General features: G+C 40.4%; 1 protein-coding gene across 1 annotated transcript; it reads left to right on the plus strand.

Moving 5' to 3' along the window:
- Positions 1–537: 537 nt before the first annotated feature.
- TXNRD1 (thioredoxin reductase 1) lies at positions 538–24,854 on the plus strand. Its single transcript, XM_026052245.1, has 14 exons — positions 538–641; positions 2,739–2,855; positions 6,163–6,235; positions 6,354–6,473; positions 7,033–7,175; positions 7,304–7,419; positions 9,197–9,422; positions 11,634–11,726; positions 13,417–13,493; positions 15,157–15,313; positions 17,467–17,574; positions 19,262–19,357; positions 21,558–21,692; positions 24,771–24,854. Exons 2-14 carry the CDS (start codon positions 2,775–2,777, stop codon positions 24,831–24,833), a joined length of 1,488 nt encoding a protein of 495 aa, XP_025908030.1. The 5' UTR covers positions 538–641; positions 2,739–2,774; the 3' UTR covers positions 24,834–24,854.
- The last annotated feature ends 237 nt before the right edge of the window (positions 24,855–25,091 follow it).

A 25,091-nucleotide genomic window follows, 5' to 3' on the forward strand; every position in this document is an offset into this window, starting at 1 on the left:
ATACATTTATTTTTCATAAAAAACACTTTTTATCATTTCAGTAAATCAGCCTGATTGAAGTGTTTCTAGGGAACCAACTGAAAGAGAAACATCAGAAGTTTTCATTGGTTTTAAAAGATATCAGGTTGGAAAAAAATGACAGAACAACAGTTTAAAAAAATCATTTTCTGGACAACAAAAGTAAAGTTCTTCACCTTCTTTTAACACTGAATCTTCAAGCTTAACTGCAGCAAATCTGATTTCCTTGCTTCATTCCAAGCATGTTGTTGGATTGGCAAAACGTCCTGAAATCCCTGCCAGTCCTAGCAGGGGATTTCATTAAAGAGAAAAATATAGCAAGTCATCCTAACGTTGCAAATGACTCATCAGTTGCCCGAGGAAATGCTGCYGAGACCGGCCTGCTGCCCAGGAGGAAGAGCGCGGGCGCCGAAGGCCACTCCCCCGCCAGTCTCCTTGGGGAGCGGAGAGCGCAGCCTTCATAAGGGACCTCGGTCTCAGGCTCCGTCTTCTCTCCCCTCTGCTCTGCAGGGACCRCACAGAAGCTGCCAGAAGTGCCCTGCGAGGCAGCCCCTGAAGCCGCCCAGCCAGTGGTGGATGTCGTACAAGAGAAGCCAAGAGGAGACCATGAGAAGAGTTTAAAGGTAAAGGGGAAGGTACCTTTTGTTTTTAACGCTGTAATTTCGTTTTGACATTAATCATTATGTAGACTCTCATTTACAGAAGGTGGGAGCAGGAAGGAGGAGATCCATTCTCGGGATGGGGTCATAGTCCTGGTTCRTGGGTGCTGAGCAAGTTTCTCTTGTTACATGGGAAGCAGAGTTGCTCAAGACCCGTGCTGCTTTGGGTGGGTTTTTAGGAGATAGTGAGGAGAGACTATAGTCTACTTAGTATGATCTAAAACTGATGATGCATTTTTGTGAAGAGTGAGTATGCTGAACTAACAAAGATGAACCACACAGGAGGGAGCCATAGACAGAGCAGCATGTGCATCATGAAGCTGCTGCTCTTGGTATTTGCATCTGCTGGCTGTGCAGCAGATAACTTGTGCCCACCCTTCAACTTCATGCTGACCTGTTGCCACTGAGTGAACAAAAAGAGAACAGCAGTTTTAGAAAGGAACAGTCTGCTTTCTCTGGGTTATATCCATAAATATGAATAAACTGAAACTACATGTATTAGTACAGTAAGTGTTTCTCTTTCTTGTTTTCTCTTTCTTGTTTGCGGGAGGAGCCTGGCCAGGGGCCAGTTCCTGCAAAAAGCAGAACTGAGCCCTAACTTAGATTTATTGGTAGGGGTCTATCATTGAAGTTATGGAAGGGAAAAAGAAGAGGAAGGAGAACTTGAGGCATTTCTGGGTGTGCTCACAGCAACCACAGATGTTTTCTAGGTTTCATTTATACAATGAACTTGCTATCCAAGGTTATGAAAGACTAATATAATCATAACTTTCTGTCAACAGATGCATTATCTGAACTTCTGCTGAGATTGCTCTGCAATTTGATGGAGCAGGGGTGAATTTTGTCAGGGATAGGGCCACAGTGGCACCAGTGCCTAGTGTAGACACAGTTAAATGACAGGATAATTTAACCCAAGATGAGGGAAACAGCAGAATGCATTGAGCACAAATGCAGAATGAAAGTAAGCTCAAAACAGAGAGCGAACTTACTTGGCTTCATTTACCATAACCATCTGCAGTAGCACTGAATGAAGGGCCTAGTCAGATAGAAACACCTGAATGAAAGTGACTGGATTTGTGAAGTGACTAGCTGATTTTTATTTACTTTTTATTGCTTTTTTTTGTTGGTCTTCTTTTTGGTTTTTAATTTTAGTTTTTTAGATTTTTTTAGTTTTAAAAGTTTTACTGTCACCTCAGTTGATGCTCCCTGATTTATATCAGCTGAGGAATCTGCGCTTTACTCACTGCAAATGTTTCCCACATTTTAAGGCCTGAAGCCTGGATAAACTGGAGCTCCACAAAGTGGAGCTAACTGACCTTAGCAAGGCTGTSTGAAGGTGAACAGGATGAACAGAGTGCTTTGTGGCATACAGTTATCAAAATGCACTGCAGGACTTGGGGGAGATGTTCCATTGTAGTTCCGTTGGGCGTTGTATGAAATCGCCCAAAACTGAATCCCTGGTGAAACTCCTCTGATCTCTTTTGATCCACTTGATGATAAAGTTAGTTACGATGCTAGACCAAAGTAAAAACACACAAAGGCAGGCTGCAAAAGTGTGATTTTTTAAGAAATCTTCATTCAGGTCTGTTTGTTCATTTGTGAGACTGGTAATTGCGGGTTATTACAGTGCTACATATGTTGCTGTGTTTTCCTACTAATCTCTGCAGCAAAAGGGAAAAAACACTAATTAGGAAAGACCAGAGCAGATTAAAAGAATAAAATAAGTGAATGGCATGCCTGTGTCAGTATATCCAGAGCACATTATGAAGAGGCAGTGAAGATGTGGTGACGTGGAAAACCAGACTGTGCAAGGAAACTTAAGCCACCAAAGGACAAGAAAGTTCATAATTTGGTATAATGGGTACTRAGATATCCAGGAATAAATTAAGAAGATGAAAGCTGAAGATGCTAATTAAGAGTAGAGCTCAGGAAACCTAGATAAACCTATATTCCCTTTGCCACAATATTTGCTACTGAAAATAATCATTTTTGAGCATCATGGGTACTGTGTTAATGTTCTCTCACCGCCCCCCCCCCCCTTTTTTTCTTTGCTCTCTCCAGGCACGTAAAGAAGGTGACCTTCGGAAGCTGTTGGAAATGAATGGGCAGGTGCCCCATACCTATGACTATGACCTCATTGTCATCGGTGGGGGCTCAGGTGGTCTGGCTGCTGCCAAGGTATGAAAAAAACAACTTAGGATTTTCTTGTCAGTAGAYGAGTGATGTCCTGAATCAGCTTGGATCTGTAGGGACGTCACATTTATTAAAAGCAGGAGTTCTTTTGAAGTTGACCCCAATAATAYTCATTTCCATATGTTCTGGAGAAGAAAAGTAAAAATGTCATGGGATGCATCTCAGTAAAGCGAAACTTGGTTCCCCTGTATCCCCACTAGTGGGAGATGATGTTGTTAGAAAGCAGCATGGAGATAGCTCTACAGTGGCTTTTATTAGTAGTTGAAATAAAATTTAAACTCAACTAATAATTGAAAAAGCTTTAGAAACTTTTCCAAATTAACATCAAAGGGTTTTTAGTTTTGTCTGATGTTAATACATTCTCAGAAATGATTGTGTATATTACTTTTATTTCTGACAGTGCTTTTCATTTGGGGAGATCTTATTTAATTTGTAAGCCTGCACAGGTACCTAAATGAAGGCTTTGCCTCTAACTTAAGCAGAGTTAGGATCTCACCCTTCATTTCTAGGGTCTGGTACTTCTTGCCTGCAGCCATGTAATTTATAACTTTGGCTGAGCTATTCCTTTTAGAAACATACTTARAATTGATTGAAGAATCTGAGTAGTGCAGAATTTGCCTACTCCAACTCTTAGAATTGTCATTATTCTAAACAATTAAAATTTGCTGAAATTCAGTAACTCTTCCTTACATATATAGTTAGTCACATTTTATTACTACGTGCTGTAGCAGAATTATCTATTTACAAGTGAATTGGAAATTCACAAGAAATTGCAATTATTTTGTTGATCAAGAGCAGAAACTGAATTGTTTCTTCAGATAGGAAACATTCCTGTTTTTCTTGAGAAATGAGAGATGTAAATAGGGATGAGACAAAAATGAGGAGCAAATACTTCATTTCATTGTACTGGATTTAAACCCTGACCCTTTGGAAGAACTTTGTTTTAATGGCAGAGTTCAGAGCTGGGAAGTAGTTTGTAATGCTCAATAAGTCCATGGTCTACTCTGGTAGGTTTATGGTCTCCCATTAATAGAGGCACTATTGCAATGGCCCAGGGTAAAAGATAAAATCTAGGAAAATTAGGAGAACCCACAGAGATAAGTAGACACGAATTTTGAGGAAGTAAGGATGTTTTAAGACAAAAGAGAGCAACAAGAGTAGAAGAGAGCAATGACTTGCAGTAATGGCGTTAAGGAAACTGCTTTGCTTTAGTGTATACATATGTTAGGCTGTGAGGCTAGAGCAGTGGTGTTAACTGTGTCATTTCTTGGCCCTGGGTCAGAAAAGGTGTGTAGCTAGGAAGATAAATTGCCTTACTCCTCCAGTTTAGTTTAGAGAACCCGCAAGAATAGAGCAGACGGTGGTAGATCAATAAAATCAGCATCACTGTCAGTAGTAATCTGTCTATTTTAAGTCAGTTTAATTAAGTTGAAGTGAAATTGTCTTACCTATAAACTTCTGACTCATTTTTGTTTTAATTGAATTGTCTTAGGTGRCTTTAAAGGCAAAGCAAAACGAAAGCCCAGTTACACATGGGCATATGGGCTGGCTGCACTCAGGCTTACACCAGTCCAGCTGAGCTGCTCAGATGCCTGCCTTGCCTCGTGAGGCCGGCAGCTTTGCTTTGAATGGCTTCCATTTCCTCCCTGTCTGTGCTCAGAACTTGGTATTTTCGGAGCATGTCTGCACAGTGAGTGCAAGTACCTCCAAAYTGACAACCAAACCTGACCATGGACCCAGACCAAAGCACCCAGTCACTGATAGCAGCTCACACAGAACAGCTCCTGCCCCAGCAGTCTTGTTGTCTTCATGCAGCACTGACCTGAATGTAGAAAGATTTGAAAGCCTGTTGGACAGGGCTTTTTAGAGGGGGTATCTCACTATGTGGAGGTGGATGGTGTCTGTTTGTGATCTCTCCTCATGCGAACGTCCATACACTGCTGCACTGTATTATGTGAACGTGTAGCACCTCAGACTAGCATTAGCTGGGAGTCTGGGAGTGCTCACCAGTCAGCTAACCCTGCTGAAACTCTTCTGGAGCCTGTGTAAGAGGTGGCACGTGAGGGAACACACACTTCAGACCATGGGGAACTTCCTCAGAGGTTCTGCTAATGCCTGRAAATGAGTTTGTTGGCCCACCTTGAACTAGAATTGGGAGCAGAAACCCAGTAGTTTTCAAAGTTATCCACAGTCTGTGTTGTTTGTTACACATGATTTATGCTTTGCATAAAATAAGCTTTACTTAAAATGGATGTTTTTATTGTTAACTATTTGAGTTGGCAAATATTACTAGTAATATACTGCTAAAGGCTGTCAGCTCTTCCCAAACCAAACCCAAGGCCTTAGGGTAATATCCTGTGCCTGTAGTTTTARTTGCTTACATCTTTAAGGTGCTCATCATGTGATACAACACAGTTAAGGTTACTTCAGGTGTCAAAGTTACTTTTCTACATTTCACTAGGGGTTTGTTGTTGTGCTTTCCCAGCTGTGTAGTGTTTGTCTAAGTGACTTTCTCAGGTACCAGTTTATTGCCAGTGAGTTTTGCCTTTCCCTCAAAAGTACACAGGGAATAATGGAGCCAGTATAGAAATTCCAGTTCTCTATATTGTGTACACGCACTGCCTATAGAACTGGTAATGAAAATTCTTGGGAGAAATGTCTTGGAATAAGCCATTGCTGCTAATGATGACATCTACACATCCTGGCAGTCAGGGCAGCTTATCACAGGCTGACTAGTCTGAGGAGCCAGAGTTGGTCCCGACACGTACAGATTGAACTCAAGCTTGAGCTTCCTTCATACTGCAGGGAGAAAGACTGGATGAACACAGTCATTGTGCTTGGCCATGTGAGAGCTTGTGYCACTGCATGATGTGGTTTCAAACAAATGTCCCAGACACTATTTTTGAAAGGAAAATTGGATAGAGTTTTTTAAATATATTGGACGTAAATGGTGTGTTTGCAAATGTTGTAAAGAAAATGACAGAATGGAGAAGAGGTTTGATTCCCTGTCAGAGTCCCCTGTGTAACAGCYGGCGCTGTGCTGCTTGGGAAACAGGGTGAATGCCTGTTTTTGCCTGTTTTCTCCCTTTCATCTTTTTTTTATCTTTTTTTTTTTTCCTACTGAGTGAACAGATTAATTCTGAAGATTAATGGCTGTCTGGCTGTGCCCTTGCAAATCATTCATTATGACTTAATTAAAAGTTATGAAGCTTTTCAGCAATGCATGATGTTATCATCTACTCCATTTACCCTCTAATATTTAAATACATGTCTTATTTAATTTGTTTTGCAGGAGGCTGCCAAATATGACAAGAAAGTGATGGTGCTGGACTTTGTCACACCTACACCTCTGGGAACATCATGGGGTAAAYTTCTTTCCATTGCAAATCTGTTACAAAGGACCATTATTTACTAGGACACTCTAATTCTCCTTCGGGACCAGGCACACTTATATGGAGGACACAATCTCTTCCTTTCTTGTAGGTCTTGGAGGAACTTGTGTGAATGTGGGCTGTATACCCAAAAAATTAATGCATCAGGCTGCTTTACTGGGACAAGCCTTACAAGATGCACGGAAATTTGGATGGCAGTTTACAGAAGAAGGTACAGAAAGATAACTGTTTGTTTGTTTCCAGTTTTGCTGTTTGTATAAAAAAATCCAGAGATTGTTTTTCACCATCAAGTGCTTGATGCACTTAAGCATGTTCCAGTTTTAATAGAGAGAGGCACTTTCAGAGAAACTGTACATAAACTTAAGTGCTTTTCAGATTTAATGATTTACAGGTCACAGTGCTTGCTGATTTGCAACATTTGATCTGTTTTTAATAATTTATGATCATACCACTATTTGATAAGACTGGTGTGTGGATAAACCCAATAAGATATTATGCCATTTCTGAATGTAACCCTGTATTCAAGAGAAGAAGCCAGTACATGCTCTGCTAGAAACTTTCTTACAAACAATGTTTTCCTTTCCCTCACTACTGCATAAACAAATTCTTTGAATTTCAGCAGGATTACCCAGGAGTAAACAGAAATAAGATAAGTGTGACCAAGTCATGTTCAAAGATCTCTCTGGGTACACAAGGTTGTCTACAGGGAGAAGAAAAAAAAAGAATGGGGTTAAAAATGGAAAGATACATCTTTATTTTCTTTGTAACAGTCAAACACAACTGGATGACTATGACAGAGGCTGTTCAGAATTACATTGGCTCACTGAACTGGGGCTATCGGGTGGCACTGCGAGAGAAGAAAGTCACCTATGAGAATGCTTACGGGGAATTTGTCGGACCACACACAGTTAAGGTACTACCTAGCTAGGTTTTCTGGGTCTTCCTGGACTGCTTTATCAATAAAGATACTTTTCAAATGCAATATCCTTTCCCGTGTTAGAACTAMAAAGTACTCACTTCGGACTCTTAATTCATTCACAGGCAACAAATAAAAGAGGAATTGAGAAACTCTACACAGCTAAGAGATTTCTCATTGCCACTGGTGAAAGACCACGTTACCTGGGTATCCCTGGAGACAAGGAATACTGCATTAGCAGGTAAAATATGGAGAAATATGCAATAACTCACTATGTTCAAATGCTCAACCTGCAAGATAGAACAGTAAGTATGAACAGGGCTGCTTTCTTGCTGTTTTTTTTTTTCTTTATGTAGCTTTTCTTTGAAGGAACTTGGGCAGAGGAGGACAGCAATAGGCAGATATTGAGGGTACTGAGAACACTGGTATCTAGTAARCACTGCAGGACCGTGGATGACTGGCTAAGATGGTTCTGTTTTTAGCTGATAAYGCCGCTAACAGAGACTGCTCTAAACCATGTTTTATGCCTATYATAAAATTAATTCATCAGCTTGGTCCCAGTGGCATTGCACACCCTTTCTCCCTGTCCTTCATGGTGTGTTGCAGTTCACTTACCGCAATTTGCTCRTAATGAAGAATGCTCCCTGCTCAGAGAAAACCTGCCTGCTCCAAGTGTCAAGGAAATAGGGGTTTCCATGGCAAGGAAAATGGGGCTTCTCTGTTGTGAAGCTGGTTGAAATGTACCCATCTTCATGCGTTCCATCAGTCCTGAAACTCCACCCTTTTTTTTTCCCCAGCCACTCACTGGAATTAACTCAACTTTTAGGAAAAGTAGCTTCAAATGTCAGTTAATTGATAAAACTAAGCAGAATTAGGCATGATTTTGAAAAAAAAAAAAAAAAAAAAGGTGGTATGCATATGAAACATTTCATTTCAGGCTAATTTTAAGTTACCTCTTAAATGTAGAATCTGAAATTGAAATGACAGTCTGGCAAACCTTTAGCAATGAAATAAATGACTGGCATAATCCCTGTGAAACCAAAACACCCTGTTGCATGTTTTCCTGGCTAGTAAGCAGTGTAGTGAAATCGGATGTAGCAGATAATACCACCCCTAAGGTGCTGCTTTGAAAGAACCTTACGGTGACAGGGTCAGGAGCTCCAGAGCTAAGGAATATCAGACTGAGGCTGTCTGTATAATCGTAATTAGGTTCCCTGGGGAATGGCAACTAGGATATAACCTTTAATTACACTGTCACATGCTGTTTTGTTCCACAGCAACATTTGCTGGGAATGTCTTGTCGAGCCTCTGCATTGGGGCAATGGCTTCACCAAGAGATGCTTATTTCAGATGTAAAGCTCCTGAGAACTTAGTTGCCAGACAAGTGTCTGCTGAACAGGCAGGACTCTCTCCATCACTCACTGCTTCCCTGAGAATCCCTGGCTTATAGTCTAGCTCCAAAGCACTTAAATATTTCAATTCTACTTGTTCTGGCAATTTGTATTAATTTATTTTATTGAAAGGATATATTTGTGTATAAGGCTTTGACAAATATATATCTTCAAAAAAATGAAGGTGGCATGTTTTTCTACATACTGAGTCACTTCTTTGCAAATTGTACCTCTGAGCAGTTAAAAAATATTTACAGAAAGGTTGGGGAAAAGAAAAAGCATTTTTTCAACAATTTATCATTTGATATTGTAAAAGCCCTTGGCATTTTTGATGATTCACAGTAATTCATACTTATTTTTATACTCACAATAACAACCTTTTAATCTGTCATGTAGTGATCTTGTATTTCAGCTAATTTTTGGGGAAAAAAAAGTCTTCTGCCCACTTCCCCCCACTTTTTTTTTTGTGAGTAGGAATAAAAGTCCTACTCATAGGGAAAAAAAAAAGATAGAAAAATAAGGAAAATATAAAGAGCAATATATTCTTTTGATTGTCTCTGACTTTCTTTTCTTTTTTCCTTTTTTTTTTTCCTTTTTTCTTTTCTTTTCTTTTTTTTTTTTCCCCAGTGATGATCTTTTCTCTCTGCCTTACTGTCCAGGGAAAACCCTGGTGGTCGGAGCTTCTTATGTTGCCCTGGAATGTGCAGGATTTCTGGCAGGTCTTGGATTAGATGTCACTGTGATGGTGAGATCGATTCTTCTGAGGGGATTTGACCAAGATATTGCAAACAAAATTGGTGAATATATGGAAGAACACGGAATCAGCTTTATTAAGCAGTTTGTGCCAATCAAGGTAGGCTGGATCACATGGCTGGGACTGAATGATAGCTGGTTCTAATGTGACTGGTTGCTTGCTGTAGTGTTTTAAGCTGCAGATTATTTTACTAAATACAAAAGTTGAATTCACAATACAGGATCTGCTACAATATAGGTTAATTTTTGAGTGTTTAAAATTGAGTAAGCCTGTTAAAATGCAGAATTAAAAAACAAGTTAGCCTTATTGAAATCACCTAAGATTCCCAAATTTGTTGTCTTTATCAAAATTAGATTGCTTATCATGTTGTGCATTAAAAATGTTGTTATGCTTGCAGGTCCTGATTCTGCAAATGCTGAATGTTCTCRGGTTTTGGCAACTGTCCTGTGATAGTCCCTTGGCACTGGGACTGCTTGCAGGCTGAGAATCAAGTAGCTTTGTAATTTTCTGCAGGACGAGAGCCAGTGCATCACAAATAGCCGTGTTTTTCATTGTCACTTCTCAAGTTCTGAATCAATTCCTACTGCTTGTGTTGCCCAGGCTGAGTGGACCATCCTGAAAAGTAAAAGGGCTTCCTACATACATGCTGATATCCTTGGCAGAATTTTGGAATGCTTGCTTAGTTTTCCTGGAGTTCAGTAGGGGAACTCGTGCAGTTAGTTGTATATATGTATAGGCAAATTCAGGCTGCAAACAGATTAGATAAGCTCTGGCCCTTAATGTAAAATTGCYTTATCGAGGACTTCAGAGGCTGCCAGCAGTATTTTTCTTAATRGTTTTTCACAATGATTAGTGCTTAATTATGAAATTGGAAAACTGTATTAAGCAATTTTYCAATTGGCATAAAGCCAGGTGTTGGAGTTTAACACTTAGGGGATTAAAACTTTAAATGGTATGAAGTCCATTCTTTTTCACCCTTAGCAATATCAATAATAGTTTAAAAATGCACTTAGCAATTGCTGTTCTGCAGATGTGGCCTCTCTCAGAAAGCATGAGATTTGCTGTGAGAGATCAAAGTGGTGTTTCAAGGAGCTTTAAGCTCTTATTTGTGTTTATGTTGTAGAAGTGCCGTGGTGTATGAAAAGCAGGGATGAATGTCTGTCTTCTAAAGTTCTCAGATTTAGAACTTGTGTGTATTTTACTCTGTCCCTTCACTATGGGCCATTGATTTCAAGTGGAATAAAATATTTGGCCGTGTTTCTGTGAGAGTTCTCTGGAACATAAATTGTCATTTTTAGCAAGCCTTTTCTTCTTCCCACGTTCTTCTCACCTTTTCTTCTTTTCCAATGTTGTTTTTAAAGTTATGCGTCTTGTGCTTATTAAGGAACTTAGGTTGGATATTTGAAGACAGAAAATGAATTATTATAAATAAGGCTTCCTTAGAATAGAAACATTTAACACRGTGATCCTTTGAAGATGGCAGAACAGCACAAAAGGTGTTGGGGGGTTAATTAAAAAAATAGAGGGGAAACAGAATTTGATTAGAATGTATCCCTTTTCTACCATGAAACATTCAATATATGTGAAGTGAAAACTAGGGCAGTTGTTGAAGTCTTGAAGCAGCTAGTTTTACAGTTTTCTGGCAGGGAAAGAAGGGCTCTCCTTTTAGGATATTTATTCCTTTCCTCATAGTTCAGTGGAAATTAATAGGATAAAAGAGAATCCACCTATATAGCTTCAAATTTGCATTTGCTTGTTTTATTGATCATTTATCAGGAAACAAAATATGTTTGGAAAAAGCCTATGGCATCAATCTTTCTGCTTTTTGCCGTGGTGGTGGTGGCTGCTTTTACAAATCGTGATYATGTTGCTCTCAACAAAGCAACACTGTGCAAAAAGGCAAAAAAGGTTGCGGGTRTTTTTCAGCCCTTAAGAGCCAGCTGCTGCCCTCTCCTGCAGGGCAGGGARTGCCGTATGTGCCAGGCAGAGTCATTCCAGCGGGGCAAAGGCCTGGCCTGCCAAGGACATCATAGGCTATACGTGAGCTCGAGCTAGAAGCCAGCCGTCAATACAGYTGTTAGAAGCTGGGGACTATTGTATTGCTTCCAAGAATAAGTGCAGAGAGATAAAACTAATTCTTTTAAAGAGTCAAGTAATCAGAAATCCAGAGGAAGATCACACAATCTTTAGAGCAAATGCTTGAATTTTAGGTCATGATGAAAAATACTCCCTGTCAATGGTAAGTGGTGGGACAAGGATGTATTTGCATATGTTTATGTGAAACTAAAAACTTGTTTTCGAACACCTCAGGTTGAGCAGATTGAGGAAGGAACTCCTGGAAGRTTGAAAGTTACAGCCCAATCCACAGTGGGAAACGAGATCATYGAAGGGGAATACAATACTGTGAGTCCCTTGCAATAAACCTTCTATGCATGTAAAGAAGAACATGGAATACCTTCCATTTAATGTTAAGATTTTGTGGGTTGCTTTTGTCCATAAATTAAGTTTATTTTTTTAAATAACTTTTAATCATTACAAAATGCTAATTGCACACAATCAAAGGGTAATTTGTGAGAGGTGTTAGAGTCCATTCAYGTAAGCCCCAATCACCTAACCAAATCACTTGCATGCTTTTGAAAGCCCTGTTTTCTAGCTTAGGGATCCAGAGGAGCTTGCTCATGTGAAATTCCCTGCAGAATTTGTCTCCAAGGAGATATTTGTCCTAAATTATCGGTAATGATTTATAGTAGCTTTCACAGTAACTGAAACCCACTGTTCTGGAGCTACCATAACAATGACCCCCTATAAGAACTAAGTGTTTTCTCAAGATCTGTTGCTGAGGCAGCACCTTCAGGAAAACATCTAATGCCCTGTGGCAAGTMAGTCAGAGAGAACTTTATAATGCACCTACAGCAGTAAAATAGCACTGTGTGATAGTGTGAGTGCATAAAGATATGCCACGGTGTGTGGGCCTGGCTGCTTCCAGCACCTCTCMCCCCACTCATTTTCAGCCTTGATGCTGAAAGGATAAAAGGTGTGAATATTTTTTTGGAGCTGTTTAGGAAGCACAAATGTTAAGCCATGTGAGCCTGAGGCTTGAGATTGCAAGTGCTCTGCGCCAGTGACCTCATCTTCCTTCACAGCGCTCCAGTTGTTCCGTAGCAAGGACACGGCCTCAGAGCCCAGGAGGAAGCTCTGCAGTAACAGCAGTTACTGCTGGGTTTGGTCCATGGTAGTGAAAGGACTTACAAATCAGGGYCATCTTTCCTTTAAGGAAATATCTGATTTCTCAATGCTATTTATCTCCTTCCCTCAAGTGCTGTCACTCAGTATAGAAGCTGTGACTCATTTGAAGGTCTCAGCTTGGATCTAGGCTGCTTGCTCAAAGTCTGAGGCTCTGTCAGCACCGGTCATGAGCGTCACATGAAGAGCACAGCATCCCTGCCTGGGCTGCTGGCCAAGGCTGCAGGCCCCTGCCCTTGGCAGAGCGCGTGTTTGAATGGCCTGTGCTTGTTCAGTTGCTGTGCACGGGGGTGGGATGAGTGGGAATCCAGCCCGGTCTGCCTGTCATTCTGAACAAATACTGCTTTGCATGGAGGTAATGTTCTTTGTCACTCACTTGATTGAGTGCCCAGGCAAGTAAATGATAATGTTTCCTGATCATTGCAACAGTCATCTTACAGTCTTTTCATTTGTATAAGGACCTGAGTTTTCTTCCTGAAGAGATTTTTACTTTCAGATCAGTTCATGGTCATCTTTTTGGTAGGAATATGGTATGACACTTAAGTATGAAAAACATGAGGAAATAAAATAATCTGACAAATCTAACTGATTTGTTTAGAAAACTCTTGAGGTATTTTTCCAAGAAAAGATATTTGCTTATGTTTAATCTTAGAAATAAACCCTGGTTGTGTTAGGTCATAGTGAGGGTGTGTCTTGCCTTGAACTCTGGGAAATATATAATAGGTAAGGAACATGTTTATCTTACTATGACTGAGTCAAAGCTACTAATATGTCATTAAAATGGTAGATAGCAAAATGCAAATGCCCTTTGGAGTTTTTAGGAAGTAACAGAGGCATCGCTGTTTTGCAGGTGCTGCTGGCAATCGGAAGAGATGCATGCACAAGAAAAATTGGTTTGGACAAAGTTGGAGTGAAGATCAATGAAAAGTAAGGACATATCTACAGACCATGGGCTGCTGATCTGCTGTCACTCGCAGTGACAGTGGAACCACACATACATTCAGTTGCTTTCAGGAAATTTTTCTCTTGTTTGCTTATACTTGGATAGGAGATTGTTTAGGAGATAGCAGCACTTTGTCATATTCGCTTTTTTTGATATTGAAATGCCTAAATGCCAAGAATCAATAGTGTCTGTTCTGTTCTGTCTGCATTCACGTATGGGAATCTGTCTGCAGGACTGGATGTTTTAAGCTCTGTTGGCTGTTCCTTGTACTCTTGTAATCCTGTGTCCTTGTTTTTTGTATCTACCACCTCTTGGGATAGAGATTCATTTGTTCATACAAATTAAATGAATTCATTTAATGTGGTGGATTTAGTTTTATAATGTAAATGGTACTGCATGTTTATTTTGGAATATAAGGTCAAAGTAGTGTTCCTTAAACTCACAGTTGGCCATGTGTTTTAGTTTTTGGAGGAATTCCTTCTTCAGTCTTAAAGCAGCCCCTGGAAACAATCTGTTTCTGGTAGAAAAGAATTTCATATTTGATTTTGTCAGGTGACTGTGCCAGGAAGTGGACCTACTGCTAACATTGTCAGTGTTGGTAATTTTAAACTGTCTAGACACGAGGGACCCAGCCTGTGCTCCCTTTGAAGGAAACAAGCAGGGCCAGGAACTTGCCTTGGTAGTCTGTGAGGGGACAGCTTGCGTATGATCACAGCGACTAGTATCGCTGAGGGAATTGTTGCAGTTTATGCATAAGGGAGAATTTTGGTTCACCCCAACCTGGCAGTCTAGTAGAACAGTCCTGACGCCACGATGACCATTACTGGCTTAATGGAATAAACCATCAAATCCTTAGTGTAGCCTGTGCTTTTGTTAACAAGAACAAAATCAAAGAAGCTGGATGGGAATCACCACTGGTCCCTCTAATTTCCTAGGTAACTGTGTGACTATTTCTATGCCTGTCTTTGTAGCTGTCCCTTTTATATGTGTTTCTTGCAGGGCCTACTGCACTATTTCGTTTATTCATAAAGTAGGAAATATTAATAATTAAAAGTAGGAAATATTAATATTTAAAAGCTTCCATTAGTTCAATACATTTAACACTGGAACACTTGCTGACTGTCCCTTGGGTAAGGTATCTAACAGCATGGCCTATCTCTATGCAGCAGCTTGTAGAAGCCTAAAGGCTAAGTTTGTAGAAACTCCTGCAGCCACAGGGCTGGAATTTCAGCATTGGAGAAATTCTACCATCCTACAGCTTGAGTGGGAGAATGTCTCTTCCTGTGATTCCTGGAGGTTGCCAGCACACAGCTAAGTAGTGAACTGGAAAGTGAAGTAGTGAAGAGGAAAGGATTTATGTCTCACCAAAGAATTAATTCAGGAGATGAATCAGACCTTCCTGGGCTACCTCCTTATGCAGTGTTTAAATCTCTGTAACTTTTGAAGCAACACTGGTTTACATTGTCATCCAAGATTGTGAAATTATGAACACAACTTCTTTCTCTTATATTTCAAGTGTGTGTTTTTCTCTCTTGCAAAAATTACTTTCTCCTCCAGTTTTCACAACAGTTTTCACAACAGTTTCCTCACAGTTTTCACAACAGAATATATATATGTATTCTTTTTTCTTGTTAATGCCAATTGCAGAACAGGAAAAATCCCTGTCAATGATGAGGAGCAAACAAATGTGCCATATATCTATGCTATTGGAGATATACTGCAGGACAAACTGGAGCTCACACCAGTAGCAATCCAGGCAGGAAGATTGCTGGTTCGGAGGCTTTATGGTGGCGCAACCAGTAAGGTAAGTAGCCAGTTGCCACAAAACACTATCAGTGCTCCAATTTTAAGTGCAATGTGCAAGTTTGCTTGTTTATGGAAAACTTTTAATAGGCTTTTAAGGAYTAGCTTCAATGATTCCTTTAATTTTCTCCTTGCAAAGATATTACTGCAGATATGTTCTTATAGCATAGGTTGAAATTAATACCTTATGGATTCAGTAATAGCCTCCTCTTCTTAGTAAGATATTTTGTTTTTCTCTCTAACTGTAGTGATAATAAAATTAACTGGTTTTAACAGTGCTGCCTTCCCCATAAATGTCAGCAATCATCCCAATTTCATTAAATTCCTTAACTCTAATTCACAGACAATTTACTAACTCTTACCTGCATTCCCTAAGTAGCATGTAAAAGGGTTTGCAATGCTCTTAACTTTCAGTTTTATTTGTACTAATATTTTTACTTCCCATTTTGTCTTTTCATTATAATAGTGCATAGTGATTTCTATTGCAAATTACGTATGTAGATGAAGCAATGTACCAATAGATGAACACACTTTTCTACCTGAGAAATTGAATTCATCAATTGACTGGTTACCTTTCATATTAGCATTGCTGTGGCTTGCAGTCAAGCTCTGCTAGTGCAATAAGAGTAACCTGGTACTTATATACCCTGTGTCTTTAATCCAGAAAGGAAGGAAAGTGCCTTTAAAGAACTATTACCCAGGCACCTATTGATGTGGGTGTTCGGCTCACCTTCATAGTTGCAGGGCACAGGCACAAAGGCTTTCTCTGTAGAGCCACCTGCACTCCTATCAGCCTCACCTGTCAGCCAGCTTTGGAGCTAGAGTTGTTTCTTTTTGATATTGCAGTAGTAGAGTTCAGAATTGGTGTGCATAATATCATTACTTTAAGAAGGCATTCTTTTAAAAATCTGTAGCTGGAGCCAGGAGATATATATACACACACACACACACACACACACACACACACACACACACGGAATATGTCTTCATTTACAGTTTATGACAGATAGCTGTCTCTCAAGGTATGAAAATCTTTATACTGCCAAAGAAAGCATCATCTCCTTCAGTGAATCTGAGAAATGAGGGACAGCTTGAGGTGGGAGTCCAGCTTACACTGCTGGTTAGGAAATGTGGGTAAGGTGATTGTATGAAACACAGTGAAGTGGTATGGGTGGAGAAGGAGAGAATAATACACAGTGTCTTAGTTGATCCTGAATCACAAAAGAAATAAGCTTTGAAATCAGTAGAAATTGATATTAGCAGAAGTTAGTTAGTGAAATATATTAGAACTTCGCAACTTGATGGTTCTTCTACCATAAAATGATAATCCATTGGAGAGGGCAGTGGATATTGTTTATCCTGAGTTTAGCAAGACTTTGACACTTCTCCCGTAACATCCTCATAGTCAAACTRGTGGAGCCTGGAGTAGGTGAGAAGGGAGGAGTTTTCCTGCAGCTTTGCAGAAAAGTCCTGAGGGTTCTGGGGGCAACACCCTGACCATGAGCCAGCAATGCAGCCTCATGGCAAATGTGGCCGTGGCACCGCAGGCTGCAGGAGGAAGAGTGTTGGCAGCAGGTCTGCTGTCTGCTCAACACTGGTGAGACCACAGCTGTGTCCAGTTCTGGGCTGCCCAGGACAAGGGGGACGCTGGATAGCGGAGCAAGCCCAGCAAGACGCTTGAAGATGGCTCAGAGATTGGAGCACTGACCATGCAAGGAGAGGCTGAGAGCGCCTGAGAAGTTTAGTCTCAATGGGAGGAGGTCTAGGGCAAGAAGTGGTGCTGGGGTTGGCTCTCTAGCACCTTCTGCCAAAAGCAGTATGTTCTGTAGAAGCTGAGCTGCCTACTTTCTAATCTCCAGTGCGACCAGTGATACATTGCAATGCAGGGCACTAACTGCCTCTTCCTTTTTAAGCCATRCATATTAGTGTCAGCATGGCTGTAAAACAGCTTTTTGCTGGTGCTCTAGTTACCACCTCTGAGAGGGACAGGAGCAATCACCTTTGTTCCCCCCATCTCCCCTTCCTTTTTCTCCCAAAATTCGGCTTTCAAGGCTGTGTGAATAACCCCACCTTTCTTCTTGTGTTTTGGGCTGCTGAAATATTCTCAGTGTGCTACTGTATAACTGATATGTGGGTTTTGTTTTGAATATACAGTGTGACTATGTGAATGTCCCAACAACAGTGTTCACTCCTTTGGAATATGGAGCCTGTGGGTATTCTGAAGAGAGGGCAGTGGAGGAGTTTGGAGAGGAAAACATCGAGGTAAGTGCCTTTGTTTCAGCTGGGTTTTAATTCCTGATATGTAATTTAAAATAACAAGAGCATTGTATTCTGTGATTTACGGGCAGGAGGATGCTGGGTACATTTTTGTCTTTAGTTTAAGTTTCAAAAATGCTTTTTTTTTTTGACAGAGTGGGCTGGTAGGTGGAAAGTTTGCTTTAAAAAAAAAAAAAAAAAAAAGGATTTTTTTTGTCTCTGCCAATATTTGGGGGATAAATTAAAGGTGGGTATGTGTTGGAAGCAGGAAATTAGTTTTAATGTCAAAGCTGAGCTCCTTATAGCTGCAGTGTGGCAAACTCCTTGCCAGGGTGATTTTTCATTTTTCTTTATGACCTCCCCCCTCCCCCCCCATTTGTTTGTTTGACTATACAAGCAGATATGTGGTTAATTTCACTTACATGAGTAGTCCCTGTCATTCACTGTCATCCACCCGTATCAGCCTGGGGTAGCTGTCCGGGGTGAAATGAGACCTATGTAAGTACTTACTGCTTCAGGCTGTTCTTGCRAAACACTGTACAGACCACAGTATAAACGGCAGCAGAGAAGGGAGTCTGACAGTAAATTGAACTTTTTCTGTCCCATAAAGATCCCTTGAGGAGCCTAATTTGGGGAAATAATCAGAAAAGCTGCAGTTCATAAATCTGAGAACTTGTTCTCCTCATAGGTCTATTTGGATACGCCTTTTGAACTGGGCTATGGAGAAAAGAGTGAAATGTTCCTTAAAAATGCTTTATTATGGACTTTTGACATGGACTTTTGACATTGACCTTGACTTTTGATATTGACTGTAGGTCGAGGGGCCAAAGTTGTGTCCTGTTCACAGAGAGTTTGTATATTAACAGCCACATTTTTGTAATTTAGTCAAATTCTAGCTGTTAATGCGAAAGACTGGACTCTTATGCAWAGTGCACCTGTCATTTTCAAAGTCAGTTTTGAAAATGTGCTGGAAACACATAAATAACAACAAAATAAAATATAAAGGTATCTGGAAACATTTATATACTGGCTATATCCTAATTCAGTTTGTTYAGGCCTCCTGTGTTGCTTTTTATGTTCAATTTTGCTTTTGTTTTGTACTCTACAGTAGCATTATTGAGTTGCATTTGTCAACCAGACCTGCTAGACTTCAGTGCTGGGTAACAGAATGTTCACAACCCCATTAACATGGAAAACTGTGAGCTGCCTCTCCTTATTTTGCAGGGACAGATTATTACTGGAGTTGCAATTAATTACAAAATTCTCTGAGATAGTATCCAGTTGGTATTAGTTTCTAGTGAGGCCTGTAGGGCTCTTGTAGCRAATTCGGGATATAGCTGTTCCTTAAAACAGTCCCTCATTTTCYGCTCTGTCCTGCGGGTGGGCAGACTTCACCTCAGCTGGGCTGCACTGATGAGTCCCGTGATGCAGGTAGGTGCAGCCAGAAGATGYGTTTTTGTTTCAGGTGCCATACGCTCCTTTCATGATTGGTGAAGGTTCTTACAGGTATTTCAGGTATTTTACAGGTATTTCAAAAACTGCTTCCTCCTGAGTCTGCTTCAGTTGTAGTCAGGGATAAAGTGCCCTTGGAGGTAGATGACGCAAAATTAGAGTAACTTGGCAGCTTTTGGAAGATCATAGTTGGTGCTGTGAAACTACCAGTTTCTCTTTAACCTCTGTGTTGCATTTCCAGGTGTACCATAGTTACTTCTGGCCCCTGGAATGGACTGTCCCGTCCAGAGACAACAACAAATGCTACGCAAAGATAATTTGCAATATTAAAGATAACGTAAGTATGTTTTTTTTCACCCCCTCTGGAGAAACCAGCAGAACCAAACTCATGTTAGGGGCCATTGACACCACAGTATAAATAGTGTATTTCTAAAAAATTAGAAATGAACTTAAATTTCTCTACCTTTTTCTGGTTTTGCATATATATAACGAGACACTGTTTTTGTTTATAGAAAAATAGCTCTTACTAAAATACACRATTTTGAATTTGCCATTGGTATATGGTATTTTTTCATATATGTAAAATAATGACTGGAAATCATTAAGACTGTTCATTAACTCTGAAAAAGTGATTAAATCAGGGCATGTAAAGTGTGTTAAAAGTTTTTATCTGCTGATGTTGCTCCCTCATCTGCCAGTCCTGCAGGTTTTTGGGGGGATTCTTCACTGTGAAATTGAAGTCACCCAGAAGCCATTTAATCTTGAGACCTGTACAAATGCATGTGTCTATAAAACTCTCAAGTTCATCCTAGCAAGATTAATCTATCTTGCCTGCACAAATCTCATTTACAGTGATAATGCCGGGATTATCCTCGGACTAAGATAAAACTRGGATAAAACTTCCTGGCTCTGGAAATGTATAATAGCTGCTGAAGCACAAGCAAAATTAGATAGGCTAGAAGAAGGGGTATGTCCCTCTCTGAATGAGCATCATCTGTTTAAAAAAAACTTTGTTGGATTTGAATAATTAATGTGCTGATAAGAATGTGTTCTCATTAAGATACTCGCATAGAGCTAGCAGTGCTATAAAAAATGTGTACCTATTTTCTTTTATCATCAGGTAAGGATTTATCTTCCTGCAGTTTTTTCGATCAGCCTGTCACACGTTTTGTTAAGGCTGCCAAACTAATCTTGTGCATCCGCTTTTTCTGGAGGAGTCTACACTAATGTGGAAGCTGTTTTAGAAGCCATGATAATGGTCCTAATCCAAAGTTTGTTGAAGAAAATGGGAAGATTTACTGGGTTTTAAAATGTTTAATTAATTTTGTTTCCATTTCTTCTCCAGAAAATTAGAAATGCCTTTAGAAATTGGAATTGAAGATTATTCAGGCTGCAAATTTTATCATTAACTATTTAAATTTGAATTGGAAACTGTAGTTATCCCAGTTCCATTTCTTTTTCTTTTCTAGTTTTTTTATCTACATGTGCACACTTTTAAAGGGAYGCAAGGATAGTTCCATTTTAACTGTTGTTTAATCTTAGATTTTGTTCTTTAAACTATAAGGTAATYCCCAGTCCTCATGCTTTGTGAAAGAGAAATAACCTTAAAACATATTCTGTATCCCCACTTCCTTCTATTCATCTGGAGGAAGAACATACAACTTCTGATGCCAGCTGGGCTGAATCTGCTGGGTGAAATCCAATGAATATCCCTAAAAGCCAGTGGGGACCATGGTARTTGGCACTTGCTGCATGAGCTAGCCTTTCTTTAGGAAAAGCAAGTCAAGTCAGCACTACTCCCTSTCTTAAGTGCATGACAGTGGTATTTGCTATGGATTGCATAGTTTTCAGGTGAACCGTATTACAGATGTAAGAGAAGTGAAAGCATGAAGCAAACGTATTATCATTATAATGTGATGACTTTTGTTTTACCAACCTCTMGACAGATTATCTCCCCATGACAGTGAGTGCTGCAAAAAGTGTTTGTCTATTTACAATGCACCTGTTGTCAGAATTTTAGCTTATGACCCTTTTGACACAAGCAACTCTCAAACTGTTCTTCAATAGAGCAAAGTTCTTCAACAGATACATATCCTATTGACTTCAGCATTGCAAATCATCGTTCACATCCATGTCACTCCTGAGGCCAGTGGTCTGTTGCACTGAGTCAAATGGATTGTCTGAATAAAATCCAGCTACGTGTTTGCAAAACGGACGTGCCTGACAATCCAACACAGCTCCTATCTTGTGCAAAATTTATATGCTCTTGATAAACATGGGACTTCTGCCCAGGACTTTGTAATGAAGGTGATTCTTCAGTTCTTAGGTTGATTTTTTTTCTCTTGCAGAGAGAGGGCAACATGATCTCTGCTGTGTCCCTCCCCTTGGCACTGGGGATAACTTGTATTTGTGTGGTTACCTTAATCTGCAGGATATTTCAGGGACAGAAGAAATTACTTACTTTCAATTTAAAAAGAAACATACATTTTTTGAAGAGACCTGATGCATGCTTGTGTTTCCATTCCCTTGTTGTTTAGGAGCGAGTCATTGGCTTCCATGTTCTTGGTCCAAATGCTGGAGAAGTGACCCAGGGGTTTGCGGCTGCCATTAGATGTGGAATAACAAAAGAGCAGCTGGATGGCACCATAGGAATTCACCCCGTGTGCGCAGAGGTTCGTGTGTAAGGTCCCCTCCATAGCCCAGCTCCTGTAACATTGTGGGATCTCATGTTGGAAACCTGAATACCAGAATTTTATTAAAGGGTATGGGGAAGGGGGAGGGAGCAGGGGAAGGGCACAAAAGTGATTTTTCATAGTGATTCTTTTATATATATTTAGAAAATTAACATTTGGGTTTAGTCTAGGATTTTGCCTGGGATTTTTTTTAGGTTTTTTTTTAATTTGTTTATAGTGTCCTCTAATTCAGTGCTCCCTCTACTGGGGGCTGTGGAATTTTCCTCCCACTCAAAAATCCATCGATAGAGGCTTCAGTGCTGTTTGCACTGAATTGATTGTCAAAKCTCATTTTTAGCTCACAGGAGCAGTAGGTTTGTAGGCCTGCTCAAAACAGACCTTTAAGCTGCTGCTGTAAAGGGACACAGACATAATGATTCTTCTGCTAAATTCTGCCCTTCCAGAGATCTCTCCTTTTCCCCCACTCTGTTTTTCACTCTTGAAACGAGGCACAAGGAGCAACACACACTTCCTTGTGCTTACCTTGCTGTTCCTCTTCGACCTCAACTCTCTCTAAGGGTGAGGGACAGCTGCCCTTGGGTGTAAATCAAAGCTGCTGCCCAGACCTCAGTGGTGCTGTGTCCAGTTTATATTAGCTAAGCATCCTTGCAAATGTGTGAGCTCTGCTAATAGGTCTTTCCACAGCATCTTGTTTTTAGCTCACCTGTATTTTAGCTACAGAGTGGAGTAGCACCAGGYTGCAGAAGTGAAGTCCTCTTCTCTGTTTTGCTCTCCCAAAGAGACAAAGCGTGAGCAATATAACATGAGCTCCATAATATAAAGAACTGCTTGCAATTTGGGTCACCTTCAAAGCCTCTGCAGTTAAGATTGTACCTTTTTCTGTATGGTCGTGTTATAATGATGTTCACGGAAGCCCTTGAAGCCCTTGAGGTGGGGGCAGCAAGTTCTTATTTTATCAGAGGGTGAAAGTCTGGGTGAGGCACCGGAACCTGTGAACTCAAGTGGGATATTAGCATATGCAGTGTGAAGAAGGGATGAGAGGCAGAATTTATTCTGGACATCTGAGCTGCTAAAATTGAAACTGCATAGAATGATGATTAGACATAATTGAGGTAGATAATTTCAGTTAATCATATTTATTTGGGTGCGGGAGGAGGAAATTGGCTCAGGAGGAATACACAAATTGAAAGCGCAGGGTTTCAAAAGGGTTTTGTGATGCTTGTTATTAATCTCATCTCTTACACAGTCAACAAAAGTGGCTGTGGGCTGTAGAAGTTCAAGGATAGTAGTATTTAATTTTAAAAAATCTTTTAAATTTTGGCTTTTTTTTTTTGCATTTGTGAGTTCTATGCATATGTGGATACTAATCACCTTTTTTTTTTAATCTTAGAGCCATGTAAAGGCTAATGGAAAGGTAGTCTGATCTCCCCAAGAAAGTGGCAGTATTGTTAAGTGAAATACTACCATCTTCACTAGCCTTAGGACCATTTAATTTCACAAAGAGTCTCATGTGAAACAGTATTACTCAATTTAAAGAAGACTGTAAGACTGAGTTTCCCGTTTCTCCTTGCTTACACCCTGGAGCCAAAGTTTGCTTTCCTTGCTTTCCTTGTTCTGACAGCAGAGTCGGAAGTCAAAATGGACTTTTGTGCAAGATAAAATACAAGTACCAGTGAATGTGGTGTGGTAGGAAATAAGCCTGGTGGATAACTGCCTTTCACTGCAGGCTCTGCTGCACTCCCTGTGATGCAGGCCTGCATATCTGAGCATCTGTCGTGCAGGGAAGGTGTTTATTTTCATAAAGCTGAGGTGATTCTGAGGTAGCTAATGACTGCTTTCCCGTTACTGGATCTAAGATGTTGTCTTCACTTGAATAACTAACAAGTTGTGTCAAAATTTCATGTTTTTAATCATTACCAGCTGGCTCACGGGAGTCAGGGAGCTGCGCAGTCCTTGCAGCCATTGTAACTGGACGTTACACCAGGAATTTCTGACAGGGCTGAGAAGGAAACAAATGAAGTCTGTACATTCCCATCCTTATTGTTGCTTCATAGTGAAAAATGGAAACTCCCCTACGCTGTCAGCCTGTAGGTCAGAGCTGAAGAGAGAAGCTCTATCTCCAACCCTGTGCCATGGCTTAAACACGTTCTGTTCCTCTGCCTCTGCATTAGGCCTGTGTTTGTCTCCCAGTGCTTTCCATGCCTGTAGAGGGTGGAAGAGGTGGATCATTTGCTGCTGTGGTTCTCCAAAGAGCTGCCGACAGCCTTAATGTAGGAAAGCTTCTACTTAGAGGCTTTCAGATGCCCAGATGTCTTTGTGTGTTATGTGTTTGCAAAACAATGCAGTCATGTGCACAGTGAAGTTCTAATATGAAGTGGGGTTTGGTAGAATTAGCTTTTCATTTACAATTTTGATACTTTTTAATTTTACAGTAATTACTTTTGAATATATTTTATTTAATATGAGTTGAAATCAGTAAAGGTYGGACCTTTTTGAACAACATTTGCCAAGTATTTCTTAGACCAGAAGATAAAAAGCCCAGACATATCCAAATGAGCAACCAGTTCCACATTTCCATCATACCTGGAATGGTGCAGAGGCAAAATTTTGTTCTCTTCAAATGCTATTGCCTGAGATTGCCTTCACTTTCCCAAAGCACAAGTCATCTTTGAGCTGTAAAGATACTTTCCCAAAGCAGAAGTCACCTCTGAGCTGTAAAGAAACTCATTAATTGTGCAGACGAGGGAGGCTTCCTGATGAGCTCGTTCCCATATGCAGGCTTGCCAGCAGTAAGACAAGAGGGACTCAAAAGCCATGGGAGGGCTCCTTGTTCTTTCTGCTCCAGAGCAAAAAGAAGGCCGGAAGGCAAATCAAAGGATTTTTTTTTTTTTTTTTTTTTTTTTTTTTTTGTGGCAAGGATTTTGTATGTATGTTTTTCATTATTATTTTATTACTTTAAGTAAAAAATAGCTGTGGTTTTAAAGTATTATGCCCAAGTTAATTTTGCAGATGATCCTTTTTAACATACTAAAAACATTCTTGTTCCTTTCTTTTAAGATATTCACCACGCTGTCTGTGACGAAGCGTTCCGGTGGAAATACCCTCCAGGCTGGTTGCTGAGGTTAAGGACCCCATTGCCGTTGCTGCCGGCCAGGCTCTCACCGCTGCGGCCGACTCGGCRGGAACGTCTGGGGAAATCCCAAGCGGAGCCCTACGGAGGCGYCTGCAGCTCAGACACAGCCGGCACCCCGGGGCGAGGGCGCTGGGGGAGCTGAGGGGCTTGCGGTGATGGGGCGGCAGTCAGCAGCGCAATGGGAATATTGACTGGTGGGCCGTTGCTTTGCAGGGCGTTTGGCCAAACGCCTTCATGAAATCACA

The sequence above is a fragment of the Nothoprocta perdicaria genome, unplaced genomic scaffold, assembly GCF_003342845.1.
Source record: "Nothoprocta perdicaria isolate Ctin4 unplaced genomic scaffold, notPer1 scaffold_86, whole genome shotgun sequence".
Classification (NCBI taxonomy): domain Eukaryota; kingdom Metazoa; phylum Chordata; class Aves; order Tinamiformes; family Tinamidae; genus Nothoprocta; species Nothoprocta perdicaria.